Genomic DNA, 24,310 nt, shown 5'->3' with positions numbered 1-24,310 from the left:
TATATATATATATATATTTTAGGGACCGAATCGATAATAAAAAAACAAATGATGACCAAATCCGTAATTTACTACAACTGAGTTTGATAATTCACATGATAAAAACAAAATGAGTAGAATTTGAAAAAACATACCCGTTTCCGATAATATCCTCTCATCCCTATCCCCTTTTTCGGTCTCACTTGATATCCAGCAACAAAAAAGTATCTAAAATGGCTGTTTCCACCACCACCACCACCATCAACGACCTTCCCGACGTCCTCCTTTCCAACATAATCGCCGCCGTCTCCGATGTCCGTACTCGCAACGCCGCCTCTTTGGTCTCTACAAAATGGCTTCTTTTAGAGCGATCCACTCGCACCGCCCTCACCCTACGCGGCAACGCTCGCGATCTCTTGATGTTACCTTCCTGCTTCCGATCCGTCACCCACCTTGATCTTTCCCTCCTTTCTCCATGGGGCCATCCGCTACTCTCCTGCACCGCCACCGCCGCCACCACCACCGATCCCGCCCTCTTTGCCCACCTCCTCCGCCAGTCCTTCCCTAACGTTCAGTCACTCGTCATCTACTCACGAAATCCTTTTGCTCTTCAGCTTTTAGCTCCTCAATGGTCGTCGCTTTCTGAGATCAAGCTAGTCCGGTGGCATCAACGGCCACCGCAGCTACCTCCCGGCGCCGATATCCTTCCGATTTTGGAGAATTGTAGAGATATCAACTCTCTGGATCTCTCCAGTTTCTATTGTTGGACTGATGATATTCCTCCAGCCCTAAAAACTCACCCTCAAATCGCAGCGAAGCTTACGTTTCTCAATCTTCTTAATCCATCTTTTCCTGACGGATTCAAAGCTCAAGAGGTGGAAGAAATCTCTAAAGCTTGTCCGAATCTCAAGAAATTGTTGATAGCTTGTATGTTTGATCCTAGGTACATTGGATTCGTTGGAGACGAAACCCTACTTTCGATTTCAATCAATTGCCCCAAATTATCACTTCTTCATCTCGCAGATCCATTGGCTTTGTTGAACGCTAGAACTGATCCAAACACCCAAGGATTTACACCAGACGACGCGAGCATCACGGTTGCCACATTGATCGAGATGTTCTCTGGACTTCCATTAATGGAGGAGCTCACACTAGATGTTTGTAATAACATCAGGGACACTGCCCCTGCCATGGAGATTCTCAACTCCAGATGCCCCAAATTGAGGTCTCTGAAGCTTGGCAACTTCCATGGCATTTCGATGCCAGTTGAATCGAAATTGGATGGGATTGCTTTGTGTCAAAGGCTCGAATCATTATCGATCAGAAACGTAGCCGACTTGACGGATATGGGTTTGATCGCAATTGCCCGAGGATGTTCGAAATTGGTCAAGTTTGAGATTCAAGGCTGCAAGAACATCACGGTTCGAGGAATGCGGACTTTCGTTTGTTTGCTAAATCGCACTTTGATCGATGTTAAGATCTCGTGTTGTAAGAATTTAGGTGCAGCTTCATCGTTGAAAGCCCTGGAACCTATCCAAGACCGGATCAGGCGGCTTCATATCGATTGCATTTGGGAGAGTTTTGAAGAATCCGAAAATCTTGATGAACTTGAATACAGTTTCGTTCTTGATGAACAAGAAGAAAGTGACGATTTGGGTAACGAGAGGAAAAAACGCAAGCTCGATTTCGATCTGAATGATTCGAGCAACAGGTTTCAAGAAAAGACATGGGAGAAACTCGAGCGTCTATCGCTTTGGTTTTCCGTTGGCGAGTTTTTGACACCGTTATTATCAGCAGGACTAGAAGATTGCCCAAATTTGGAGGAGATTTGCATAAGAGTGGAAGGAGATTGCCGTCATTTGTCAAAACCCAAACAACGGGAATTTGGGTTGCGATCACTCGCTTTGTACCCGAAACTATCGAAGATGCAATTGGATTGCGGCGACACGATTGGGTATGCGCACACGGCCCCGTCGGGCCAGATGGATCTCAGCCTATGGGAACGGTTTTATCTCTTCGGGATCGGGGCTTTGAACCTGGACGAACTCGATTACTGGCCACCACAAGATCGAGACGTTAACCAACGGAGTCTTTCCCTGCCGGCCGCAGGGTTGCTCCAAGAATGTCCAATGTTGCGGAAACTGTTTATCCACGGAACGGCTCATGAGCATTTTCTCATGTTCCTTTTGCGGATACCGAACCTAAGAGACGTTCAGCTCCAAGAAGATTACTATCCTGCCCCCGAGAACGACATGAGTACCGAGATGAGAGCAAACTCATGTAGTCGTTTTGAAGACGCATTGAATAGGCGTCAAATCGACGATTAAAAAGTAGCAAAGAAAATCATGCTTTGTGTATGTCCAAACAATTCACAAGTTTTCATGGCATGATGTTATGTTTCACAAAATGAGCGGGATGTCTTTGAATAATGGGATTTGTTGTAGCCAGTTCTAATAGTAATAACTGGATTTTATACACAAGTCAGAAAGTTGAGCCGAAAAACATATTGTAGCACCTCTACTAAGTCTTTTTGTTCAGTTTTCCAATCTATTATATTATAGAATAGAAGTAGTAGTTATGGTGATCAACAAAGGGAGTATTCGCAGTCCAGTAAGCGAGTCAGGATGTCCTCGCAGCTTGGTCGCTCGTGCGGTTCTGCCCAGCAATCTGCATGAATCAACTTACCATAAGTTACCGATTCTACTAACAATCAAGTCCTAAAAACATTTCAACACGAACCAGCAATTAGCCTGCCGAGTGGGCCTTCGGGGATCTCCAACCGTGAACCTTCATTTGCAACAGAATACACGACCTGCATAATATATGATTGTGGTCGAATTTCATAAACAACTTGTTCAGAAATACCGTAATGAAACAATCATCTAAAAGCTATTAGTGAAAACCCAAGTGTTTCAGGATTAGTGAAAACTGCTCAGCTTCTGTATTCACAAAAATATCCATGAAAAAAGAACTTACCCGCTCAGGTGGCAAACCTTCCCATGGCCTATTCAGAGTGCACAACTCCCACATTATGACTCCAAGGCTGAAAATATCACATTTCTCAGTAAAAGGTTCGTTTCGGATAAGTTCTGGAGCCATCCATTCAGGGGTTCCTGCGGATGAAGTATCTTTCATAGGCGATTCTGTCATCATTCTCGACAGCCCGAAATCACATATCTTTATGGTCCAATGCTTATTCACGAGACAGTTTGCACTTTTTATATCACGATGAGCTATCTTCATCCGGTGAATACACATCAACCCCCTTATCATTTCATTACATGCAGAAAGGGATAACAATGAGATCAAGTCTGCTCACATGTTGGTAGGTATGCAAATTCATATGAAACATGTATCCAAGTCCAGGATGAAGTAGTTTAATGAGTGTGATATAACCCAAAGCTATATGCCACTATGAATGTAAGCGGTTCCTAATATTATACTACTTTATATCCTATAAATTTTATCAACATTTACATCCAGTCCAGATGGTCACAGCATCCTCAAGAAAATGAATCAGCAATATAATCGACTGTGAATGTTTAGGCTACAAATGAATCAATTATCTTGAAGGAAAAAAACCTGGAATATATGATACATCTAAACCCTAAACCCCATTGGCCTAGATCGCATGAAATCCAAGTAAAACCCTAATAAGTACCACAAATACAAACCAGTTTGTGGCCCTATGATGCCAACTAAAATAGGTTATCATTCATTAATGCTAACCTGTTAGCAGCACTCTATTTGAACACAATGTATCTCGGGGCAACAATCATTAGGGTCGTGTACAAATCTTAATGTACACCACGGTTTCAAGTTTTTCCATAGGCAATAACTATTAGAGCTACTGAACAGAACAACTTGAATGGCCAAAAAGACCATAAAAAATCGAAATTAATGTCAGAATCAAAACTAATCCATCTGAACCCCATTTCAATAGACATGTAGAGTAACAGTATTCCTATGGTAACCATGTTAAAGTTGTATGTTGAATTGCTAAGAGCCTAAGAGTAGAGAATTGGTAATGAAGAATGTGTGCAGCCCAGATGGAGCACATGCAAAGAATATGATGCATCAGAGAGTGAGGCGCCTATCTAATATCGTATGAAGATGGCCCCCAACTCTCAGAAGTTATGCGAAAGTCCAATTTTATTGCAATTGCAAAAATATTCCATCTTTCATAATGTGCAAAATTGACCAACCTGCAGATATCACGAAGCATTTTTAGTCTTCTTCGCCAGCTGAGTTTCTTCTTCTGACCACTTAAGTGGATCAAGTAATACAATGATCCCATCTCCATATACTCGGTAATCATCGATAAGCGTGGAGGCCTTGTGCAGGCACCAAGAAACAGTATAACTGAAATAAAGTCATCAATTGAATTAGTACAATGCCATTGCAAAATACATACTTGAATACTTTACTAGTCGGGTTGTTTTCACTTCCTATGTCACATTAAGTTGACGAACAGAAGGAAACGTGAATTTGGTGTTTAAGCAACTGTAGCCGCATGCTAATAAGCATCTTAAACACAAACAGTTATACCTGCTTTGTTAAGGCTTTTCTTGTAGTTAAGAGTCAGAAGTTAACTTTATTTGGTGGAGTAATTTATGATTTCTGAACAACTATCCTTCTATTCAATACATTAAATAAAAAATATACTAAAATGAAGAAAGGCATACCATTTGGATGTCGGAGGCGACTGTCAAAAACCAAAAGAAATAAATTTGAAGTGCAGTTAGAAGCGTATAAATAAATAAATCTATGACCATCAGAAACATCATCCACTAATAGATTGGTTACCTGAGGATGGATATTTCATTGCAGAAATCTTCCATGTTCTCAGCGGTTAGATCTTGTTCCAGAAAAACTTTTATTGCTACCTCTGTCCCGTTCCAAATGCCACGAAAAACTTCCCCAAAGAATCCTGGAATCGATAATCCAGAACTTGAGAATGGATAGATTCCTTGACACTACTTTAGTGAATAGAGAGGCGCATGAATGGAGTATACCTAAAGAGCTGGTCCTAGATAAGAGTGTTTTAGGACAACATCCATGGTTGGGAAAGGAATGCAAGAGATGTCATACTCCATCTACGTGGAAGGAAAAGAAAAACAGAGAACCTGGTTGACAGTGTTTCTCTGTATACTCCAGAAATTGTGGATCCAACTTAGGAGATTGAACAAACAGATCATGTATATAGTTATGTCCATGCATCTAGGTACTCTGTATGGATTACACACTCACAGAGAATGATAAACACATATATAGCTCATTTAGTGGCAAGGATTAGAATCAGCTCATCGTAATGGTGGGATTTTTTGGACAATGTTTGTTATTTGGAGCTGGTTCTGGGAATGATGAAAAAGGACATTTCCTTGCTGATATAAGATAGCAGACATTTAAAGTTGTGAAAATAATAAGGAATGTAGGGAACACTTAATGTGACAAGGGGTTGAAAGGAATCAGCTGGATTCAAGTCCTAGGACCTTAGTGATCCCAGATCCCCTCAAAATCACAACTGGCATCAGACTAGCTAGGACCAATTAAGGAATTCCGACAAATGCATGCATGGCATAAAGCATCCAGATAGAAGCTTTCAAAAGACAAAAGAGAATAAATATATAGATGAGTACTTACCAATTCCGACTCGAGTGCCAACAGTAAGTTCTGAGAAGTCAATGTTCCATTCTTGATAAGGCAGGAGAGGCTTATTTTGGAACATGGGTGAATCCAGAATTTTGTTCCATGTTGAGACTGTTTCATCAGGAACCATCCCATCTGAAATACCAGGTCTACCAGAAGCTGGATGTCTGAATTCATGAGGAGATGAAGGTAATGACATTGCCTTTTGAGAAGTCACATGCTCCCTCTGAAGAGAATATAAAGATCTTCCATCATGCTGTTCGGTGCGAAAATCAGACTCCTAAAGCACCACACCAAGTTATTAACAATAATAGAATCGAAACATGGTGACCCTTACAATATCAAATAAATTTAGGTAAGCAAACAAGATATGCTCACTTCTAACCTACCCTTGCAGGTAGGCATCATGCAGAGCGCAAAAACTCAAGACCAAGACAGATTACAGTTGCTAGAAAAACTATACAAATTCAAAAGCACAGAAGATATATGTTGCCTTCAAATTGTTTAGGTGTATGCTTTCGCCAATACATGGCAATGGAAGTTTACAAATCATTCAATGACATCTGCAATATTACTACTTAATTTTGGTACATACAGTTGTAAATAGTTGATGGTAAATTGCTCAAACAAATTTTAAGTTTAACTCATAACTGAGTGTTACTTTGAGCAACAACCCTACAAGAGAAATATATACCATGGAGGCAGATTATATCACCAAAAATACACGCACCTGGATTTAACCATATGAAGGTGACAACAACCACAGATTCAAGGACATGAAATCAAGCACAAGAATAATCATGAAAAAAAGTCATATCCTCGGTGATTCTTTGTTAAGGAAGGGTTGAAGTTAGTAGTATTAGTACCCCGTTCCACTACCTAAGAGATAACTAGAGTTTCATTATTCTCCTCTTTATGTTTCCACTATGCAACTGATGACAGTAAGCTTCTGTTATTTTCCTCTTTATGTTTCGCAGCAAATGAGCCACCTTCTGTTCACCTTCAATATTTATTACTACAAAGCCTAAATGTCTAGACAATATCACAGCCTGGGCTTTGATAAAGACAAGAAACCCTACCCCCTCTAATAAAATTCCGCCTCCATAGCAGTAAACAACTGCCCTTCTCAACCTGTTGTGGCCTACAGCAGTAGTGAACTGCAGCCTTTTGCCTCACCTGTCTGAATACCTGCTAGCTTCTGCCACGAACACACTGATTCTTGCCTTCTTATTTGACATCATTGTGCCCTGGCTCCTGACCAACCCCCAACAAACAGAGACCACCTTGGGTCATTCATGCCATTGCATGCCTCCAAGACCTAGAACATGCCCTTTATGGTTTCTATCTGTATCTGCTGTTCCAGCTAATACAACCAGCACCCATTCATGAGCCGTCGACCAGCAACCCAGTCCTACTGTTCTACTTTATGCTTAAACTTCAAAGTTTTTTTAACATTACCAGCAAATATAATCAGATACAGACCTCCTTTACGTGTTCACATCTTTTTGATTGGTCCATTTCTAACCAGGTCTTTATCATAATTTTCTCTGTAATTATGGGCAATATTCAAGAGAAAGTAAACAAAACAAAGAAAGTTGTCAGAGTAGCTCTGCGAAGTATCCCAATCAAACAGAATGGCTCAAAGTTGGTGTAGATGTCCATGTTTATTGAAACTGGCAAAGGTCAATTAAGAAGGCACATAATGTAACCGAGGTGCTTCCAAACCCCTTGATTGTTCTTTCGGGAACCAATGACATTGGTATTAACATGGCATTGTGAAATCTTATAGGTCAAAACCAGAAATGTCCTACCGCCAAGTCACAATCATAGGCAACTGCATCATTCTAATTGTTTATACAAAAGACGTTTTACTCATAGCAAATGTCCCTCAGGGTATAGCCAACCAAAGAGGTTTAGTGGGGAACAATTCCACATCACAATCTCAAACGAATACAAGACTTCTAAAAAAGAACGTATCACAATTCCATAGAATCCCACTTTAGGTAGAGAAAATACTTTATGGACCTCCCACAGCAAGTGGCCTATTTGGATTACCAGTAGACTTGCTACAAATTACCGACAATGAAGATATTTCAAGGGAGCATCTTCATTATGGAGATCACATAACAGGGGACAAAGTTCACCTGCATGAGTTAAATCATTTCTCTCACAAATGGGCAAGACTTCTGTAATTCATAGGCAAAAATCAGCAATTGTCGTCTTATAGGCAAATATGTAGCGAGTAGAACAGCCGGTCATCCATTTATGCAAACTGTTCATAGATCGACCAAAATATTGAGAAGAAACTCCAACGGAAATGCTCAGATTGATTTTATTTTAGGAAGTTGAACATATTAAACCTCTATACTGCAACTTGAATGTTATTGGTATTAATGTTAAACCTCTCTCTCTCTCATTTTTATATACATAATATGCATGTCCGTATCTATATGTATATGTGTATATATGTATATTTTATGTATACATGTATGCATACATACACACACATATGTAGCTATGCATATCTTTATAGATACATGTTATGGATGTTTCTATACATACTAATGCACATCTTATAACAGTAGTAATCGTCAATAAATTACCACCCAAAAGTTAAAAACTGCCACGAATTTACTTATATGGATTCCACAGATTAATGAACCTACTACAAGAGAGACAGAACTTGAATCAATACTGTTATGACAGAAACACATACATCTTTCTTGACGTCTGCACTCTGCAACCTACTATCCACCTGTTCTCTCGATAATCGATTCTGCTTTAATGTTTCATTCATTGCTCGTACAGCCCTGCATGTCATAGGAGAAAGAATTATCATGAATGCTGCCTTCAAGAAAATGTGGTCTCTAAAGCAAGCTTTTTAACCAAAAGGCCATTGTCCTTGCGTCCATGAATAATGGCTAATATCAGTCTAAGGGCCGGTTTGTTAGCAGCTTAATGAACTTAATGGGACTCACAACTTGTTTAGTCAACTACACATGACCCTTTGGTTGTGGCTTAATGATAGAAAGTGACCTATTCAGTAGGCTTCTAAGGGGAAACTTTATGCAGAAAGCCAAGTTTATTCCAAACCTGTCCATCCCAGTTAAAAGAACGCTCATTCCATCTATGAAAGAACCCTCTCAAACAAAAACCTTCGCAATCTATACAAACAGATTAATCCACACACACAGCTTTATCTATACAGGACTTAATGAAAAACCAACCAAACAGCCTCTAAGATAATGCAGACCAAACATGTGTTCCATGAGTCAAAAATCAAGTATTTCATGAATGAAGCAAAACACATAGAGGTGTCTTGTCATCTCATACAGAAATCACATTGTTGGGACAGCTTTGATCCACTTGCAAAAATTCCAACAAACTCACATTGATTTTATTTGTACAGCTTGAATGTTAGATATATATGTTATCTTTCTCACTATTTTCAAGATAGGGGATCATTATGTACTATATCTAGAAAGTGTTTTCCCAATAATACAGTTTTAAACCCTGATATTTACTGATATTAATGTAGTTCTACATACATCCATAGGAACTTGCATACTTCATATGGTGGGGACAACATATATGGATCAAAGAACACGGTGAAATTAATATATGTAGAGAGAGAGAAAGTCAAGTTCATACGAGAACATTAACTAAATAGGAAAATAAGAAAACGGTCGAATCACATGTGATTTTACACCAAAATCACAATGTAAAATCACATTTGATTCACGCAACTTTGGCCACAACCTGAGGTCGTGAGCCACATCGCCTGCACACCTTTAAGTTGACCGTTAGTGTAAAATCACATGTGATTTGGCTGTTTTCATGTTCTTTTATTTAGTTAACGTTCTCGTTTGAACCTCCCTCTATATGTATATATAACACGTACTAAATTAGAACTTCAGAAAATTGATACAAGTGCTATCAAGTGTTATTGTAACAACAATGCATTTCATAGATGGTAGACAAATATTATCATTTGTTAAGTGTTTTTGGTACTAGTATACTTGGTAAGACTTTGAATATTAGACCTGTCAAGGAAATTACCTAAAATAACAAAATAAAAACATCAGAAAAAAGACCAAGAACGATAAAGTGTCTACTATAACAACATATCCCAATTAGAAATTAGAAAATATCAACCTTACGATGTCATCACCGATTTCTGGAGTAATACTAATACTTCTTCTTCGATTTCTACGATGTTCGGATGTTGATGTGCCTTCTGACCTGTAGTATACACATTTAATACACTGGGATTAGTTTGTTGATGTCGGATATTCTTGCTGCAACTTTCTAAAGCATCATGCAAAAAGTATTAGATGCAAACAAAGTACTTCAGATGATATGCAATTGCCAAGAACCAAGACGCTGTACACCAACTTGAAAGCTTTTAAAACCACCTGCTATGTCAGTAGGTGTTGTTTCGATATCATTTGTTGATTTGCCTTATTATTTGAAGTCTTAGAAGGATTGTTGGCTGCAAGTTGTTTGTAAGGGTTCGAACCATGCCAAACAACCAGCAAACGATCCCATAGGTTCCAAAATTACTGGACACAAAATGCAAGTGAATGCCAAACAACAAATACAGAATATCCAGGGTCTAGCAAACAAGTAAATGGCTATCCAAGCATAACATACTAACCACCAGATAACCATAAACTAGCAAATGTAGTCAAGCAAGTAACAAGACACGAGATTTAACGTGGTTCATGCCCATGAGAAGAGAGAAATCACTTGTATTAATATACCAAAAGGAGTACAAAGCAGCATACAGGAGATGATGATCACCAAAACTAGTAGAATGCCAAATGGAGTAGCTCTCCTCACTTTCTCTCTAGCTATGGAGTACACAAGATGTTTTTCTTCTAAAAATTAATCAAAAACCAAAACTAAAAAGGCTTATATATGGAAAAAGAGAGCTAGGAAGACACCAAAATCTGCCCAGAAAATCACCCAAAAAAGGCTCCTGGAGGTCTATGCGACTGTACCACGCAATCGTGGCCAAAATGCCACTATCACGAAAATAGTACCGAGAGTCTAGGCCCCAGATGCAATCTGTCCTATGCGATTGTACCATGCAATTATGGTCAAAATGCCCCTATTCCTATTTTGGTTTTCATAGCATCCAAAACCAACATTGTTTACCTAGACGGCTGTCACCTGTCCCCACTACCATCCTATCACCAACCTCAGCGACTTTTTGTCACCATCATATCCTGCCAAAAAGAACATTTGCAGTGCAATGTTCCAGGGCTACTCTCATCTTGTTTCTACTACCTAAGAACGCATAGTTCTGAGCGAACTTTTCCAACATCTCTTTCACTGTTTTAGCAATCTCTTGCATAGCCTCTAAAGTTTCATCCCCTTTTTGCCTTCTTTAATCTTGTGTGAGGGGATTATTTCTTATTCATCACCATGGTGATTAGTTCACCTTTTCCTTGTCATCACAGATCATTATTCTTCACTGGCAAGAAAGTACTACATACAACTCAATCTCAGGTACTGTCCCGCTAGTTGAGGGGCGTGCTTGATGTTGGGAGTCCAATACTAGGGCGTATTTTTTGTTGGTTTTATAAAATTTCCCATACCCTCCTCCTTCCATAGTCACCAAAACCACCTCAAGTCACTAGCATCAAGAAGAATGAAATCTCAATTTTTCCAGCCATGTTTTCATTCATCGCATGTTGGACCATGAAACAGTTATTGCTTCCAATTTCAATAAAACCCTAATTCCAAGTATTTGCATGTTGTTCAACTTTTTACTCTTTAAGAAAACTCGGTGAAGTTTAATGACCCTTGTAACATATGGAGTCAGATTGCATGATTGTATTACCGAGCAATGTGGGAAAATATACATCCAAGATTCACAGATGGGCCAACTGCAATACTAAATATAGACAGGATATTTTTCATCTCTGAAGCTCCTGATGTCTCCAAAAGCAAACATGATGAAATAGTTTGCGGATTGCAAGAAGCCAACCACCTTCAAACAAACAAAATAACAATCTACTCAATTTGTTTTGCACACATAAAAATATTATTCTTAGATATGAGCATAGGTGCCTCATTTTTGCAAAACATCTCCATCAAATAATATGTAGAATCATCCAACTAGTTAACTACACCAAAACCCATGTTTACTCAGAGCTGGAACTTGAAGAAAAAACAGAACATTGTGTTTCTCGCACTTCCAGGATATAGAGATTACTTGCAGCAAAGACCCAATACCAGCTCATAGATCTCCCCAACATATAGACATCCTACATGACTACATTCAAAGAGCATGTGCAAGTTAAGTGTCCCTTTGATCGGTATATGAAAGGATATTTCATGGAATATCACCTACATATGGACAGCTCAATATCTTCACTAGCAGAAGGGGAATATATAACCTATCTCACCATACACTAAAAGGCAGTACCATGGCTAGTGATGTAAGATGGATCAGTTTTCCTATAGTTTCTAGTAACTTGATGGACCATCTAGTAGTCACCAAGATGTTAATACATCTTGTCATGAGGATTGATGTAATATTTTGTAACTTGATTATCGAACTTGGTAATCTCTACCATGATATTAGGAGATACTTTAGTCAATATATAAAGTTGTCCTTACATGACCTAACCACCTTAATTCATAAGAAGAAATAGGGGTTCAAAAATCTCTTATCTGAAATTCCCTCTGAATCATCCCAGATAACTACAATACACAGAAATGATAATAATTCCTATTTTAATGTGTTTACGTTAATGAATACTCAAAAGCATCAGACATCATCCAGAATTTCTCTAGAGCATGAAGATACCAAGAGTCCAGAATTTCTCTGGAGCATAAAGATACCAACAGAAACAAACTCAAGAACATGCTTAAGTTTAAACATAGACTTCCACAACTGATGAAAACTAAAATGTCACCCCATAAAACATTCTTCTCAAAATAACGTTAGGAGGTGCGCTATGCCTAACAAGCCAATGAAGAATAGCTCACTAGAAGTCTGAGAGTAGCATTTAGCTACCAGCCTCTCTTTCAACCTGGCAAAAGATCTGACTGTGATGATTCTTAAGCATTCACACACCTACACCTAATAGAATCCTCTCTAGAAAGAAGATCAACAAGATCTCAAAAGCATCAAGATGAGCTAGGAGTCTAGGACCTTAAAATCATTACAATGAAAATAATGACTATCCACAACTTGGACAAAAAGCACACTGACCAAAATACATATTGGCGTAAGACAACATGATAAAATGGGTCATTACAATTCCTTCATAATCTTGCAGACACAAGTATGCTTTTTTCCATGTATGTACACAAGCTCCTTTAGCATTCCAAAGCATGGTGTGCTACATAACAAGATAATAGATTTTTCATTGTGCTTCCTTGATCATAACTAGGCATCTCATTAACTTTACAAGTTTATAATGTTTTCAATAAAGGATTAAGTGAAAGCTTGCATACAGGCCTTGTGTAATGCGCTTCAATTTCCATATAACCTGCTTAACACGCATGAAGCCATATTGAAGACGAGTACAAAAATTAAACATGATTAAGATAAGTGAAGACAACTTCTTTTACTTGTTAGTTTGTACATCCGTATATATGTTAAAAGAGCTGCCCTTCATGAATTGTCTTTCTTTCTTGAAAAGGTCCTCATGAGCAATTATTTTGCCACTGGAGCATTGTCAAAACAGTAGACACCAGATTAGCAGCTCATGGAAGATTTCCCTAACCAATTTTAAGTCCACTAGCTAAACTTCACTTAAACCCGACTTCATATAAATTGATCAAATCTTGCACATAGAAGTTTTTAATTTGAGTTGACATATTGGAGGTTCAAATCTGGACCAAATTCCATCCCTTGATTTCAGTAATATTACCATGCATATAAGTCTCTGATGTCTACCAAGTAGCCATTTTACAGAAAAACAAAGTAGAATAGATACATTTTAAGACAAACAAAAATTTGTGACTTAATGAATTAAAGTTCTGAACCAGTATGTTTTCTATGTAGAGCAAGGGACTTATGGTAATACTTTCAGCAACAAAGAGCATGAAAATATTTCCATGGGATGTTGGTAATTCTCTCTTAGTAATATGTGTCTACGAATACCCACAACAACACTAGAGGAGAAGCAAGTCTTAGAGAAACAAAACAAAACTTCTTTGTTATAGTGGTAAGACTCTTAAACTATGCATTTACAGTTGCACTTAGTAAGCAAAGGCATAACAGCAGGTAATTCTTCCTTAGTAATATGTCTAGAAATATCCTTAACAACACTTGAGGACAATAGTCTTAGAGGACCTGTGGTGTGTTATAGCGGTAAGTCACACCATGCATTTAAGGTTGCACTTGGTAGGCAAAGAAATAACAGAAAAATGCACCAATGATGTTAGTAAACATATAAGAAAAAATGTCAAATCATACATAGTAAGATGTGCATTTCACATAAGCTTCAATAATGCAGAAAGCAGATATAGAAGTTGTAAGAACCTTGAAGGACCAACGTCATCGGGATAGTCTCTAAATGATCTCCTATCACCACTAAGCATAGACCGGCCGCGAGCTCGAAAGGAAGGATGCTCTGGACTGCAATATCGCAAAAGGCTTACTAAGATTTTATAATCAGCGTAAACTAGAAAAGCAAGTAAACACACTGCTTACTTATCAAACTTAAACAAGTAAACTTGTGTCATTTGGGTTTCACCTTGAAACTCTTTGGACATCCTTCACTAACGGACATTGCCTGTATGTTTTACTTTAAAGCACACATGAGCATATGCACTTGTGATTATTCAGTAACCGTTATATCTACCGCTTTCTAAAGATTATTGTTGTAAATGGACAACTTCAGCAGTTAGGTTGCCCTCTATCTTTATGCTGTATGATTTTTTTTAACATTCCTTTAAAACCCAAACAGATTAGTTCCGCTAAAGGTAGGCTTTAAAAATATCTACTAGATTATCCACTCTTATGTTTTTCTTTTGAAAAGGAAAGTAATATGCTAAGCTCATGGGATCTGTTTGTTATGCAAGCTTAATTTCCTATACTGGCAAGTATGGTTGGTAAGTTCAACTTTCTAGCTGCCTCAGTCTAGGATAGACTCCCACTTGGTGTTTGATAGCCGACTATTGACACCTCAAGCTTATCGAGGATGCACCATGTATGCAATAAGTGCCTTGTCTCCTCAGATCAACTTTTGGCACAGATGTGCTGTGTATTTGAGAAGTGCAACAAGGTTTAGTCGTGCAAGCATAAATCACTATCATAAATCATAATAAAATGGACAGCAACAGGAATTCTATAGAGAATGATAAGACGAACCAACCACAATGAACTCCCACAATAACTGCATTAGTGCACTCCCTTATCTTCGGTCAACTCTTGTATAACCTATTATTCAAGTCCACTACTCACATTGATTATCCCCCCCAACCCCCCATTAGTCTATGTGGAAATGAATAAACCATCAAAAGTAACGCTTTATGTTTCCTTCGACTTGTACCACTGTAAGCTTCTCTCAGTTATCTAAATATCTTATTCTAACGATCCTTCTATGGTAACCTTACCTATATCTTGCCATTATACTAAAGATCTAAAGCAGGTGCATGTTGTCTCTTTGCAACCCAATACTCAAACTAGTAAAAGCAACAAATCTCGCAGCAAAATCATGGACTGCAACTTTATTGAGATGTCATATTATTAACTCATTTGTAATTCAATTTCGAATAGGAAGCATATTGCTTAAAAACAAATTAATTTGAAGATTTTGTAGAAGTTCTTGTCTTTTGTATAATCAAGAAATAAAACGCCTTCAATAATATAGTAAGTTAGTAACACAACTCTCCTTAGGTTCATTGTTTAGTTACTGTGAGAATGGTAAACTATGCGAACTACTTTGCAGCAGAATGAAAGAAAATCCCAGGTGTCCATCCGAAATGCGACAACGTTATACTATATGAAGTTGCAAATACTTATATCAACAAAAGGTTCTTAAAATCACATAACACAAAACCATATAGCATATAGCATGAGAACTGAGGAAAACCTTGAACTTGCAGTCCTTGGTTCACTAATCACCTTCCTCCGGCTTCTTCGCCAAAACGTAGCAGCAATATCTGGTTCACTATGAGATAAACTGATGTATAGAAAAGAATAAGAACTATAAAATACAACCTAGAACAATTCATCAAACCCAAGTATGATGGTAAAGATGATAAAGAAAATACAATAAGAACAACATCAACACATGTCATCGTAGAATGCAATCGCCGGTCAGTAGTTGTGTGATTAGGCTGGTTCATACTTTCTCAAAATGTGTTGGTTGTCTCAGTATTTAATAAAAAAAATTGGTGCTTCAAAAGACAAATAAATGCAGTCCCCAGTCAGAGAACATTTGCTAAGATTAGATCAGAGTACCTCCATTTTCCATCAATGGAAGATGAAGAACGCATCATTTTATTCCTCAATGAAGGTCCAGGCGCATTCAAAGATGACTCCAGTCTCCTCTGGTAAAGTAGATTGTCATCTTTCTCAGAACTGCAGTATTGTCTCCAGATAAATAAATAACCTTGCTAATTTCAGCAGCAGCAGAATAGAAAAATACTGTGAATACACATACATACTAAAAGAACCTAACCTCTCATTGTCCATCCTCTCTGAAAAACCATATAAAGGGCTGTTTGGTTCTAACGGTGAATCACATGAGTCATTTTCAGCAGAATCACTTTCTCCCGCTCCAGAAATATGGGTCATAAAAATCGCCTTCGTTGATCGGGGTATGAGTTGACCCGGAAATCGCATAAGATCAACCAGTAGTTCTACAGAATTCAAAACAACTACTACAGACATATGCTTATATGAATCAACACACTCACCAACTCCTTCATTAGGTAACCCCTGGAAAAACAAACATGAAGTTTATGTGTGGAAATTGAACCGCATAACTTTCAAAATGCTACATCTTGTTCGTCATCATATGCCACAAAGTATTAACTGAACATCAAATTAGTCATGGGAGTAGATAATATAATACATACACAAGTCAGGGTATTTTGGTCTAATGAATTTTAGTGCTTACCACTACCAGTCTACTTTCGAAACCTACAGTATCAGCAAGGACTTTAAACAGTATTGCTCGAGGACGGCATGAACCATTTTTAATATGCCCCAGCAACTGAGCACCTCGACTGCCAGGAACATGAGAAACATCCTCGACTGTAGCTTTAATTGGGCTATCAAACTGTGGCCGCTTATAGAAATCTGAGACCTGTGGATGAAATTCCATGCATCGGATAATGAAAACCATGCATCTTTGTAAACCACAAACTAAGCTTTCATATATATAATACAAATAGGAGGCCAGGGAGTTATGATAACTATAATCACCATGACATCCAGACTATGTAAGGCTACACTTTCCAGAATGGTGAATCGTGCGCATGCCATTCCCAACACTGTGACAGTTCACCAATGTGCCAGTGCCCATGGCATGTCCAAAAAGTTAGTGCATCTCCAACAGATTCTCCATAATAGAGAATCAAAATTCAAAATCTCTATAAAATGTGCATTCAACTCCAACAGCTTCTCCATTTTTAGAGATTACACTATTAATTATATTATTAAAATAATCCACACATTTAATTAAATATTATTTCTCTTTCCTAAACATTTAATTTCAAGGTTTCTTATGGGTGGAATACGATAAAAAATTGTTTCTCTCATGGTAATCATTTTGTTCTACAAATTTGGAGAATTTCACATTCTCTCGTACTTCCTCCATTTTGGAGAATCTGTTGGAGCAAAAAGTTCCCCCAAGTCCCCATTTTGGAGAATCGTTTGAAGATGCTTTAAGAACCAATGTTTCCTTCTGTCTGGAGCCCAGACATATTGTGGATGTGTACAAAACATCCTCGACACTTCAAAGGTTAACATTTAAAACAAATTTCTGCATGATAGATAATAGACGTAAATACTACTCCCACCTATCCATGAAAACTATATACTTCCTATTTTTGGATACAAACATAATATTTCTCAAAATCAAATTAAATAGGAATTGTTCGTTACATTTCCACACCTTCTCTGGATGGTGTGTCTTATACAGGTAATGCAGTTCCAAAAAAATCAAAACCACACAGATTTATCCGATATTTGAAATTGAAAAGTGGTTTTTTGACTTTCAAAAGTCAGATCAGGGCACTTATCATGGAACAGGAGTAATATGTGTAATCAAGATGTAATAAAGGTTGATTCTATGTTAAACCTTTTTCAAAAGACTCTCAAGCCTTTTGTTTAGTTTTGTACAATGTACTAAGGACCGGACTAGCCATTTTAACTTGGTTAAAACAAAGCCTGTCTAGTAGTCACTAAGACCTGGATTGTTTTGATTTAACTACTGCTTAGGCCCTCCTGTTCAGCTGGAGTAACAGGCAAGACAACCATTAAAACAGTTGCCAATCTTAAGTTTCAGGGCTAACAGTGCTGGTGGAAGTAATTGGTCAACTTTCTTTAGGAAGAGCACAAGCACTGTCATCAAGAAGAATAAAAGGACCTTCATTGAGCATGTAACCTAAAGCTTACAGGAGTGACATCAGATTAGTAATACAGCATTCTGCCATTGGCATCTAATATCCAACTAAGCTTGTCTAAAAGTGTAAACTTCTATTCACCTCACTAGTTATATCACTGGCATGACTATTGTTATTGTTAAAAATGAAAGCTAAGCACATGTGCCCAATTATTTCGAGGATCATTCCAGGAACAAAAATATAAGACTACCCTTGTTGATTTATATTCTATTACAATCTCAGTGTCATGCAGCTCTCTTTCACAAATCCTGGTTATGGCAAAAGAAAGTACAGGCATCAAAATGTCTAAGATATGCTTAGTGTAGTCTTCAGAACTCTAGCATAATGTGCTCTGATTGGAGGAAAGTTTAGTATCTCTTAGGGGGACATGTATAATGAAAACAACCGCATTAATTAGTGTTATAAGCGTTGAGAACCTACAAGCTGCAATTATTTCTCTATTAGTCATCCAGTGTTTCATACCCTTACAAGTATAGAGGTGGTCGTCATTCCCTTCATCTTGCACAATACAGCAGTATTGCAGCATCAGCTCGTATAATGCTACCCCCACCCCCCCAATCCATAGAACAAAGTCAACAAACTTCACACATTAAGATGATTAAACGGGAGTATCTTTCACGCTGATGTTGATGTTTGTATTACAATAGATTACACTATATACATTGCTTGTGGGACCCTTTGAGGTCCTACTCATTTCTCATCATGCACATCAAGAAAAATGTAGGAGAAATTTTCTAGATAGAAATACAGCAGTTAATGAGCAACCTCCTTGTGAAGATAGAGGGCCACTTGCAAGCGGTAACAGCTTTTATACAATTACAATAATTTTCATCAAAACAATTCAATCTATAAATATATAACTACTACAATTCAATCAATTAAAAGTGCATGGTAAGTCAAAATCCAAAACTCACCAATCCAGCAATCTTTTTGATAATTGCCGCAGGATTTGAGTTCAAACCTTTCACTAGTGTGGCAATGAGTTGCTTTAGCATGGAAAGCTTCTTATCTTTTTGGGCATCAACAAGTATTATATCGGCTTTCACACCCTCAAGCTCCAAATCATGAAGCTCCTCCAAGGTGGGAATATCATCAAAAAGGTCCTTGAGCCTCTTATCCTGTACAGATTATACATTAATAAATATAAAGTAGCTTCATCTAGAAGAACTTCCATTATTTTGACAAAAGTCTAGATATAATTACTGATGTTCATGCATGATTTATACTTGATGGTACTTCCTATATCAGCAGAATTGGAGCTTGCAATTGATGCTTCCTAGCTAAAGTCTTACAGCTCAAAGAACTCCAAATATGCCAGAAATAGTTGTGTGTCACATGAAAGTATTGTGTCTGCTTTAGTGAGAAAAGAAAAGAACGCAGGCGGGACACATGAAATAAAGAGTTTTGACTTTTGAGAACAGATGTCCTAGTGACAACTGTATCTCACCCACCCTGTCTTGGCATGGAGCCTCGTCCCAACACATTTAAGCGATTGAATAAAAGGGGCTGTGATAGAAGAGTAGAGAAGACTTCAAAGACAGCCTTTCTTAGCTCAATTCTCTCCCTCTCCTATATATGTATAAGCATATATGTAAATAAACACAAATCAAGAAATGGGAGATGAGAAATTTCACACATTCATAATTTCTAGTAACCTATATATAGCGTTCTGAAACACCTTCTTTTAAAAACATCATATTATGCAGTCTATCACTCCCTCCCCTTCTCTCCCTTCGTCTCTCTCACCCCCTACCCCCAAGGTCAAACTATCTCCTCTACCTCTCCTCTTTAAAAAAATGCAGAAAGCTAGGACAAGCAGTGGGATGATAAACAAGATAATCTTGGAAGCATTCAATGCCTAATCTTTTCTGTCATCAGCTCTGTCATTGCATGAGCATGTAGAAATATGATGTTCCTAATCAAGATTCAGATCCATCAGTTGAAATAGACAAAAAGGACATCAAATTTGCACCATCCCCACCAATTTACAGTCGTTCATGATTCAATGGAACACTATGGAATCACCAACAGAAGAAAACTGTGATTCATTTCTGGATCATGCCTTCTAACGGAAATAAATAGAGCAAGAAATGATACATTCTTCAATGGAAACTACAAATGTTGAATCGATGTTTTTGAGATCACATCAAAATTTTCAAATGGAGACTATATGTGTTGGTGGTTTTAAAGCTTTCAACATCGTATTAGGGCAACCACTCAACAGTTGCACTATAAAGAAAAGTTTATCAAAAAGATCAAATACAAAGAAGTTATTGTCATTTTAAGGGTTTACCTATCTAACCAGTATGAACTTTAGAAATCTAGTCAAACTTTATCTCATATTCAAATAGGGTCCTTGTATTCCCTTCACGGAATTCCAAAGGATGGATCTGCAACTGGTTACCGGACAAGAGATGCACAGTTCACTATTATCAATGTAAACAATTAATGGTGAAAAACAGTTTGAAATAGATTTGTAAAAAAACCACAGTTTGTCATGCAAAGGGTCTCATTATGTGTTTCTTATTCCACATTAGCTCAACTCCTTCACAATGACCATATCATGCATGCTTCAGCTTTAAGTTAACATGCCTATGAAATTTCTGGTGTAACTTCCACTTACTAGAAGCTAGTAAATGTGTATACCAAAATAAACATTTTTGTGAGCACAATGGTATTGAATTAGTAAGCATAGATCCATAAGAGGTTCTGATAGTAGCAACTCAGTGAAACTTGCAAATTCTAAGTGCTTACATGAATGACTGAGTAGAAACCATTTGGAATAGGTTCAGAAAGCACTCCAGTGCTCCAGAGGATTTGTGATGCTGATTGAGATTGAGATAGAAACCTGTCATATGTACTGCTGCTCATAGATCTTCTATGATTTAGAGTTTCTTTCTTTGAGTCCAACGAAACAGACCCAAATTTATCAACGAACTCTGAAGGCCACCATGTATTACTAGAAGGCCCATGCTCTGAAGTCCCTAATTCATCTCGTGTCTCTTCTGTATCCATCTATAAATGAATCACATTACCAATTTATCACTGCTTATTTCAAAACGACCTTCTTAGCTCCATATTCAAATAGCAGCTCCATTTACTAACATAATTCCTTCATTTAGGTCCCATATTCTGGTAGTCAGGTGACCTGCAAGATGAAACCAGGGGTTTAACCTTGCATCAATTTCACTAAAGTGAATAATATAAGTTGAAAACAGAAGTAATTGTGATATATAGAAAATCCAATCAACAGTTGACAGCAGTATGATAAAGAAAATACGATGAAGAATTTGCAATTTATTGCAACACTTTGCTATTTTTTAAGTCATAGTTGTGTAACAGAACTGGAAAAACCAAGGTGAGATGCAAACGCACATTGAGAATTGACAGAAACAAGATACAGTCTGCACAAGAACCGACTGTGCTACACCATAATACCATATCACATAGCAAGGGCGGTTAAAAAAGAAAAAATTTAATGAGAGAGATGACGATGAATCTTCTTTAATCTTCAGATCCTTACTCAGAAGTACAACCTTATATGTGATCAAAATAAAACACCATAATGATCTAAACTTACAAGGCAGGGGTAAAAGATCAAACTTTGATGGATTTACAATGCATAAATCTCTCATTTGTGAAGCAGATCATGAGTGTGTTCCGCCTACATTAATTCTTCAAGGGCGTTAATACAAGAGGCTTGGCAATTCAAGTGAAAGTTGGCTGGGAGACCTTAGGATAAGTTGCTAAAACAGACCGGGGAGGGGGGGGGGGGGGGGGGGGGTTAACACGAGAACTATAAAGAATTATCATTTCTTTTAAGTGTTGCCTTAGATATCAGTTTCTGTGAATCATCTTATCAATAACAGAAGTAGACATCTAACATGAAACATCATGAAGGAAACTATTCGCTAAGCCATTAGAAGGATGAGCATGCAGAAAACTCAGACCTTAAAGTTAATGCACTTTTGAAGAAGTCCTAGAGCACAAGGGGCAATGCAAACCAAAAACTGATTATTAAATGTTCACCCCATGTAACTCACAAGTAGCCCTTTACTGCACTAGGATGACACACATAGAAAGAAAATTCGAAGAAATTGTATGAGATAGTTTGCGATTTTAGTTAGGTTAAAATGAGATAACTAACCAGAAGACTGATCTTAATCACCAATAATAGCATGAATAAGAATAGACTACTACAAAAAGGGCTGCAAACAGACTGCAATATCCATATCTTGAACATAACAAACTCTATATATGATATATCGAAAGTTCAATCAGCAAAGAAATATGTTTTTGCTCAGGCTGTGCATGACCTGGCTCGAAGTCGTCAAAATTAGACAGGTTGACTTGAAAGAGATGAACTCAGACATACTGAAGCTCTACCCAACTTTACTGCAGTTCTAGATGGAACTAGTGACTTGAAAACAGAAATAATATCAATCCATGCCACTTTTGTAATCACTAGAGATTCTTTTCTATCCATTTTAACATCATCGCATTGCACAATACGATTTCAGGGCTAGTTGCATTCCATAATTGGGCATTAAATATGAATAAGCCTTCACAAGAAACGAACATTTTCTTTAAAACCTTAACGCGCATTAAAATCATCAAAAATCAAGAATGCAAAATATAATTAGATCCTTCAATCCCAAGATTTCTAATCAGATCATTCAATAATAAGCATTGAATCATAACATAAAACTATAAACCAACTTTAACCCTCGAAACGCAAATTTGATCATTCAACTTGAATTTAATTTGCAGAAATCTAGAAGAGTTGAACTTAAAAAAAAGAGTCGCGAATAGACATAGTCAAGACTCACATCAATCCTTCCAAATCCTATATTAAAGCCAGATGCCGACACAAGTGAAGTAACCACCAGTTGGATCCGAGCACTTCACGGCTGATTACAAATTGAATCTCTGTATACAACGAGACCCAGTTTCATTTCTGCCTAAAAGTGAGATTTCAATCCAAATCCACCAATTCCGGAGAGAGAATCAATTTGCACAACGATTTGTGTGCGCGTGATGAACGTCTCGTGACAATGATGAGAGAGAAAACGTAGAGATTCAAACGATGAGGAAATATCACAGAGACACAGAGAGAGAGAGAGAGAGACAGAGAGAGAGGCGGGGATTGATTCAATATTTATTTTATTTTTTTGCTTAATAAAATGTTTTATCGGGTGTTTTTTATTTAATTTTTACTTATTTTTCAATTTAATTAATTTTTGCTTTAAACCAATTAAAATTGAAGAATTTGGTCAAGAGTTTGTTCCCTTTTTTGTTTTTCCGTTAATTCTTGTATATAATCAGTTAAATGTTTAAATTAAGTATATGATCTGATTTAGAGTTTAAAGCGTTAGATCGCTTGCTTTGATCAAACCATTGGTTGCGGGCCTGTCGAGATGCTTCCCTGCAGAACCCGCCTGTAACTCAGACCCTTGCTTATAACATGTAAGCTTAGCGGGAATCTTAAAAACCTCAAAAAAAATATGTGAATAAATAATCAAAACTTGAGACATTGATATCGAGATATATATCAGCAATAGCACAACACGATAACAACATTACACAACAAGAAAGCAAAGAACGAAACGAGATCAGGGATTTGAATAAAAAAAATTACCTTCGATAGTTGAGTGAAGAAGCATCAGGGAGGTGAGAGAAGACGCACCAAACCCAGTGAAAAGTACTTGGCGCAATAAGAACAATGGACCATTGCTTCATATTTATTGTCTCTTATCAAGTAAGATGTTCTTATTATGCAGAAGGAGATGCTTACCGGTCTTCTTATTCGATCAACAGCCAAATATACGTTCACCGAATCAACGACATTTGGTAATAGATATAGGAATGTGAAAGTCATGGTAAGATACCGGATTTAGTAACGGTTTATTTTCCAAATGTTGGTATTTTTTAGAATATAAATTTAACAATAACTATTTACTTACTTATTCATTGTCGGGTGTCTTATCCATTAAGCACTCGATAAAAAGATCGATAAAAGAGACCTTAATAATGAAAAGCTACAACTACCATAGAGAAAATAATGAACATAAGGCTCAAG

General features: G+C 37.5%; 2 protein-coding genes across 3 annotated transcripts; one reads left to right on the top strand and one right to left on the bottom strand.

Annotated features, from left to right (window-relative positions):
• Positions 1 to 178: 178 nt before the first annotated feature.
• LOC112501643 (F-box/LRR-repeat MAX2 homolog A) lies at positions 179 to 2,381 on the top strand. Its single transcript, XM_025105330.1, has one exon. It carries the CDS (start codon positions 213 to 215, stop codon positions 2,304 to 2,306), a length of 2,094 nt encoding a protein of 697 aa, XP_024961098.1. The 5' UTR covers positions 179 to 212; the 3' UTR covers positions 2,307 to 2,381.
• On the bottom strand, positions 2,377 to 23,313 carry LOC112501642 (serine/threonine-protein kinase EDR1-like). Of its 2 annotated transcripts, XM_025105329.1 has the most exons (18): positions 23,061 to 23,313; positions 21,337 to 21,379; positions 20,986 to 21,246; positions 19,146 to 19,349; positions 16,722 to 16,910; positions 16,281 to 16,540; positions 16,061 to 16,180; positions 15,690 to 15,779; positions 14,135 to 14,230; positions 9,784 to 9,870; positions 8,345 to 8,438; positions 5,623 to 5,908; positions 4,786 to 4,909; positions 4,665 to 4,684; positions 4,185 to 4,341; positions 2,956 to 3,244; positions 2,719 to 2,791; positions 2,483 to 2,646 (listed from the first exon to the last, which is right to left on the bottom strand). In XM_025105329.1, the coding sequence occupies exons 3-18, from the start codon at positions 21,244 to 21,246 to the stop codon at positions 2,564 to 2,566; spliced, it is 2,433 nt and encodes an 810-aa protein (XP_024961097.1). In that variant the 5' UTR covers positions 21,337 to 21,379; positions 23,061 to 23,313; the 3' UTR covers positions 2,483 to 2,563. The 2 variants fall into 2 exon arrangements, with proteins under 2 accessions (XP_024961096.1, XP_024961097.1); XM_025105328.1 differs by having other exon boundaries at positions 2,377 to 2,646; positions 20,986 to 21,379.
• Positions 23,314 to 24,310: the final 997 nt, after the last annotated feature.

This window comes from Cynara cardunculus, unplaced genomic scaffold (genome assembly GCF_001531365.2).
Source record: "Cynara cardunculus var. scolymus isolate 2C unplaced genomic scaffold, CcrdV1 Un_Scaffold_363, whole genome shotgun sequence".
NCBI classification, from domain to species: domain Eukaryota; kingdom Viridiplantae; phylum Streptophyta; class Magnoliopsida; order Asterales; family Asteraceae; genus Cynara; species Cynara cardunculus.
This window is presented reverse-complemented; position numbering and strand designations above follow the sequence as displayed.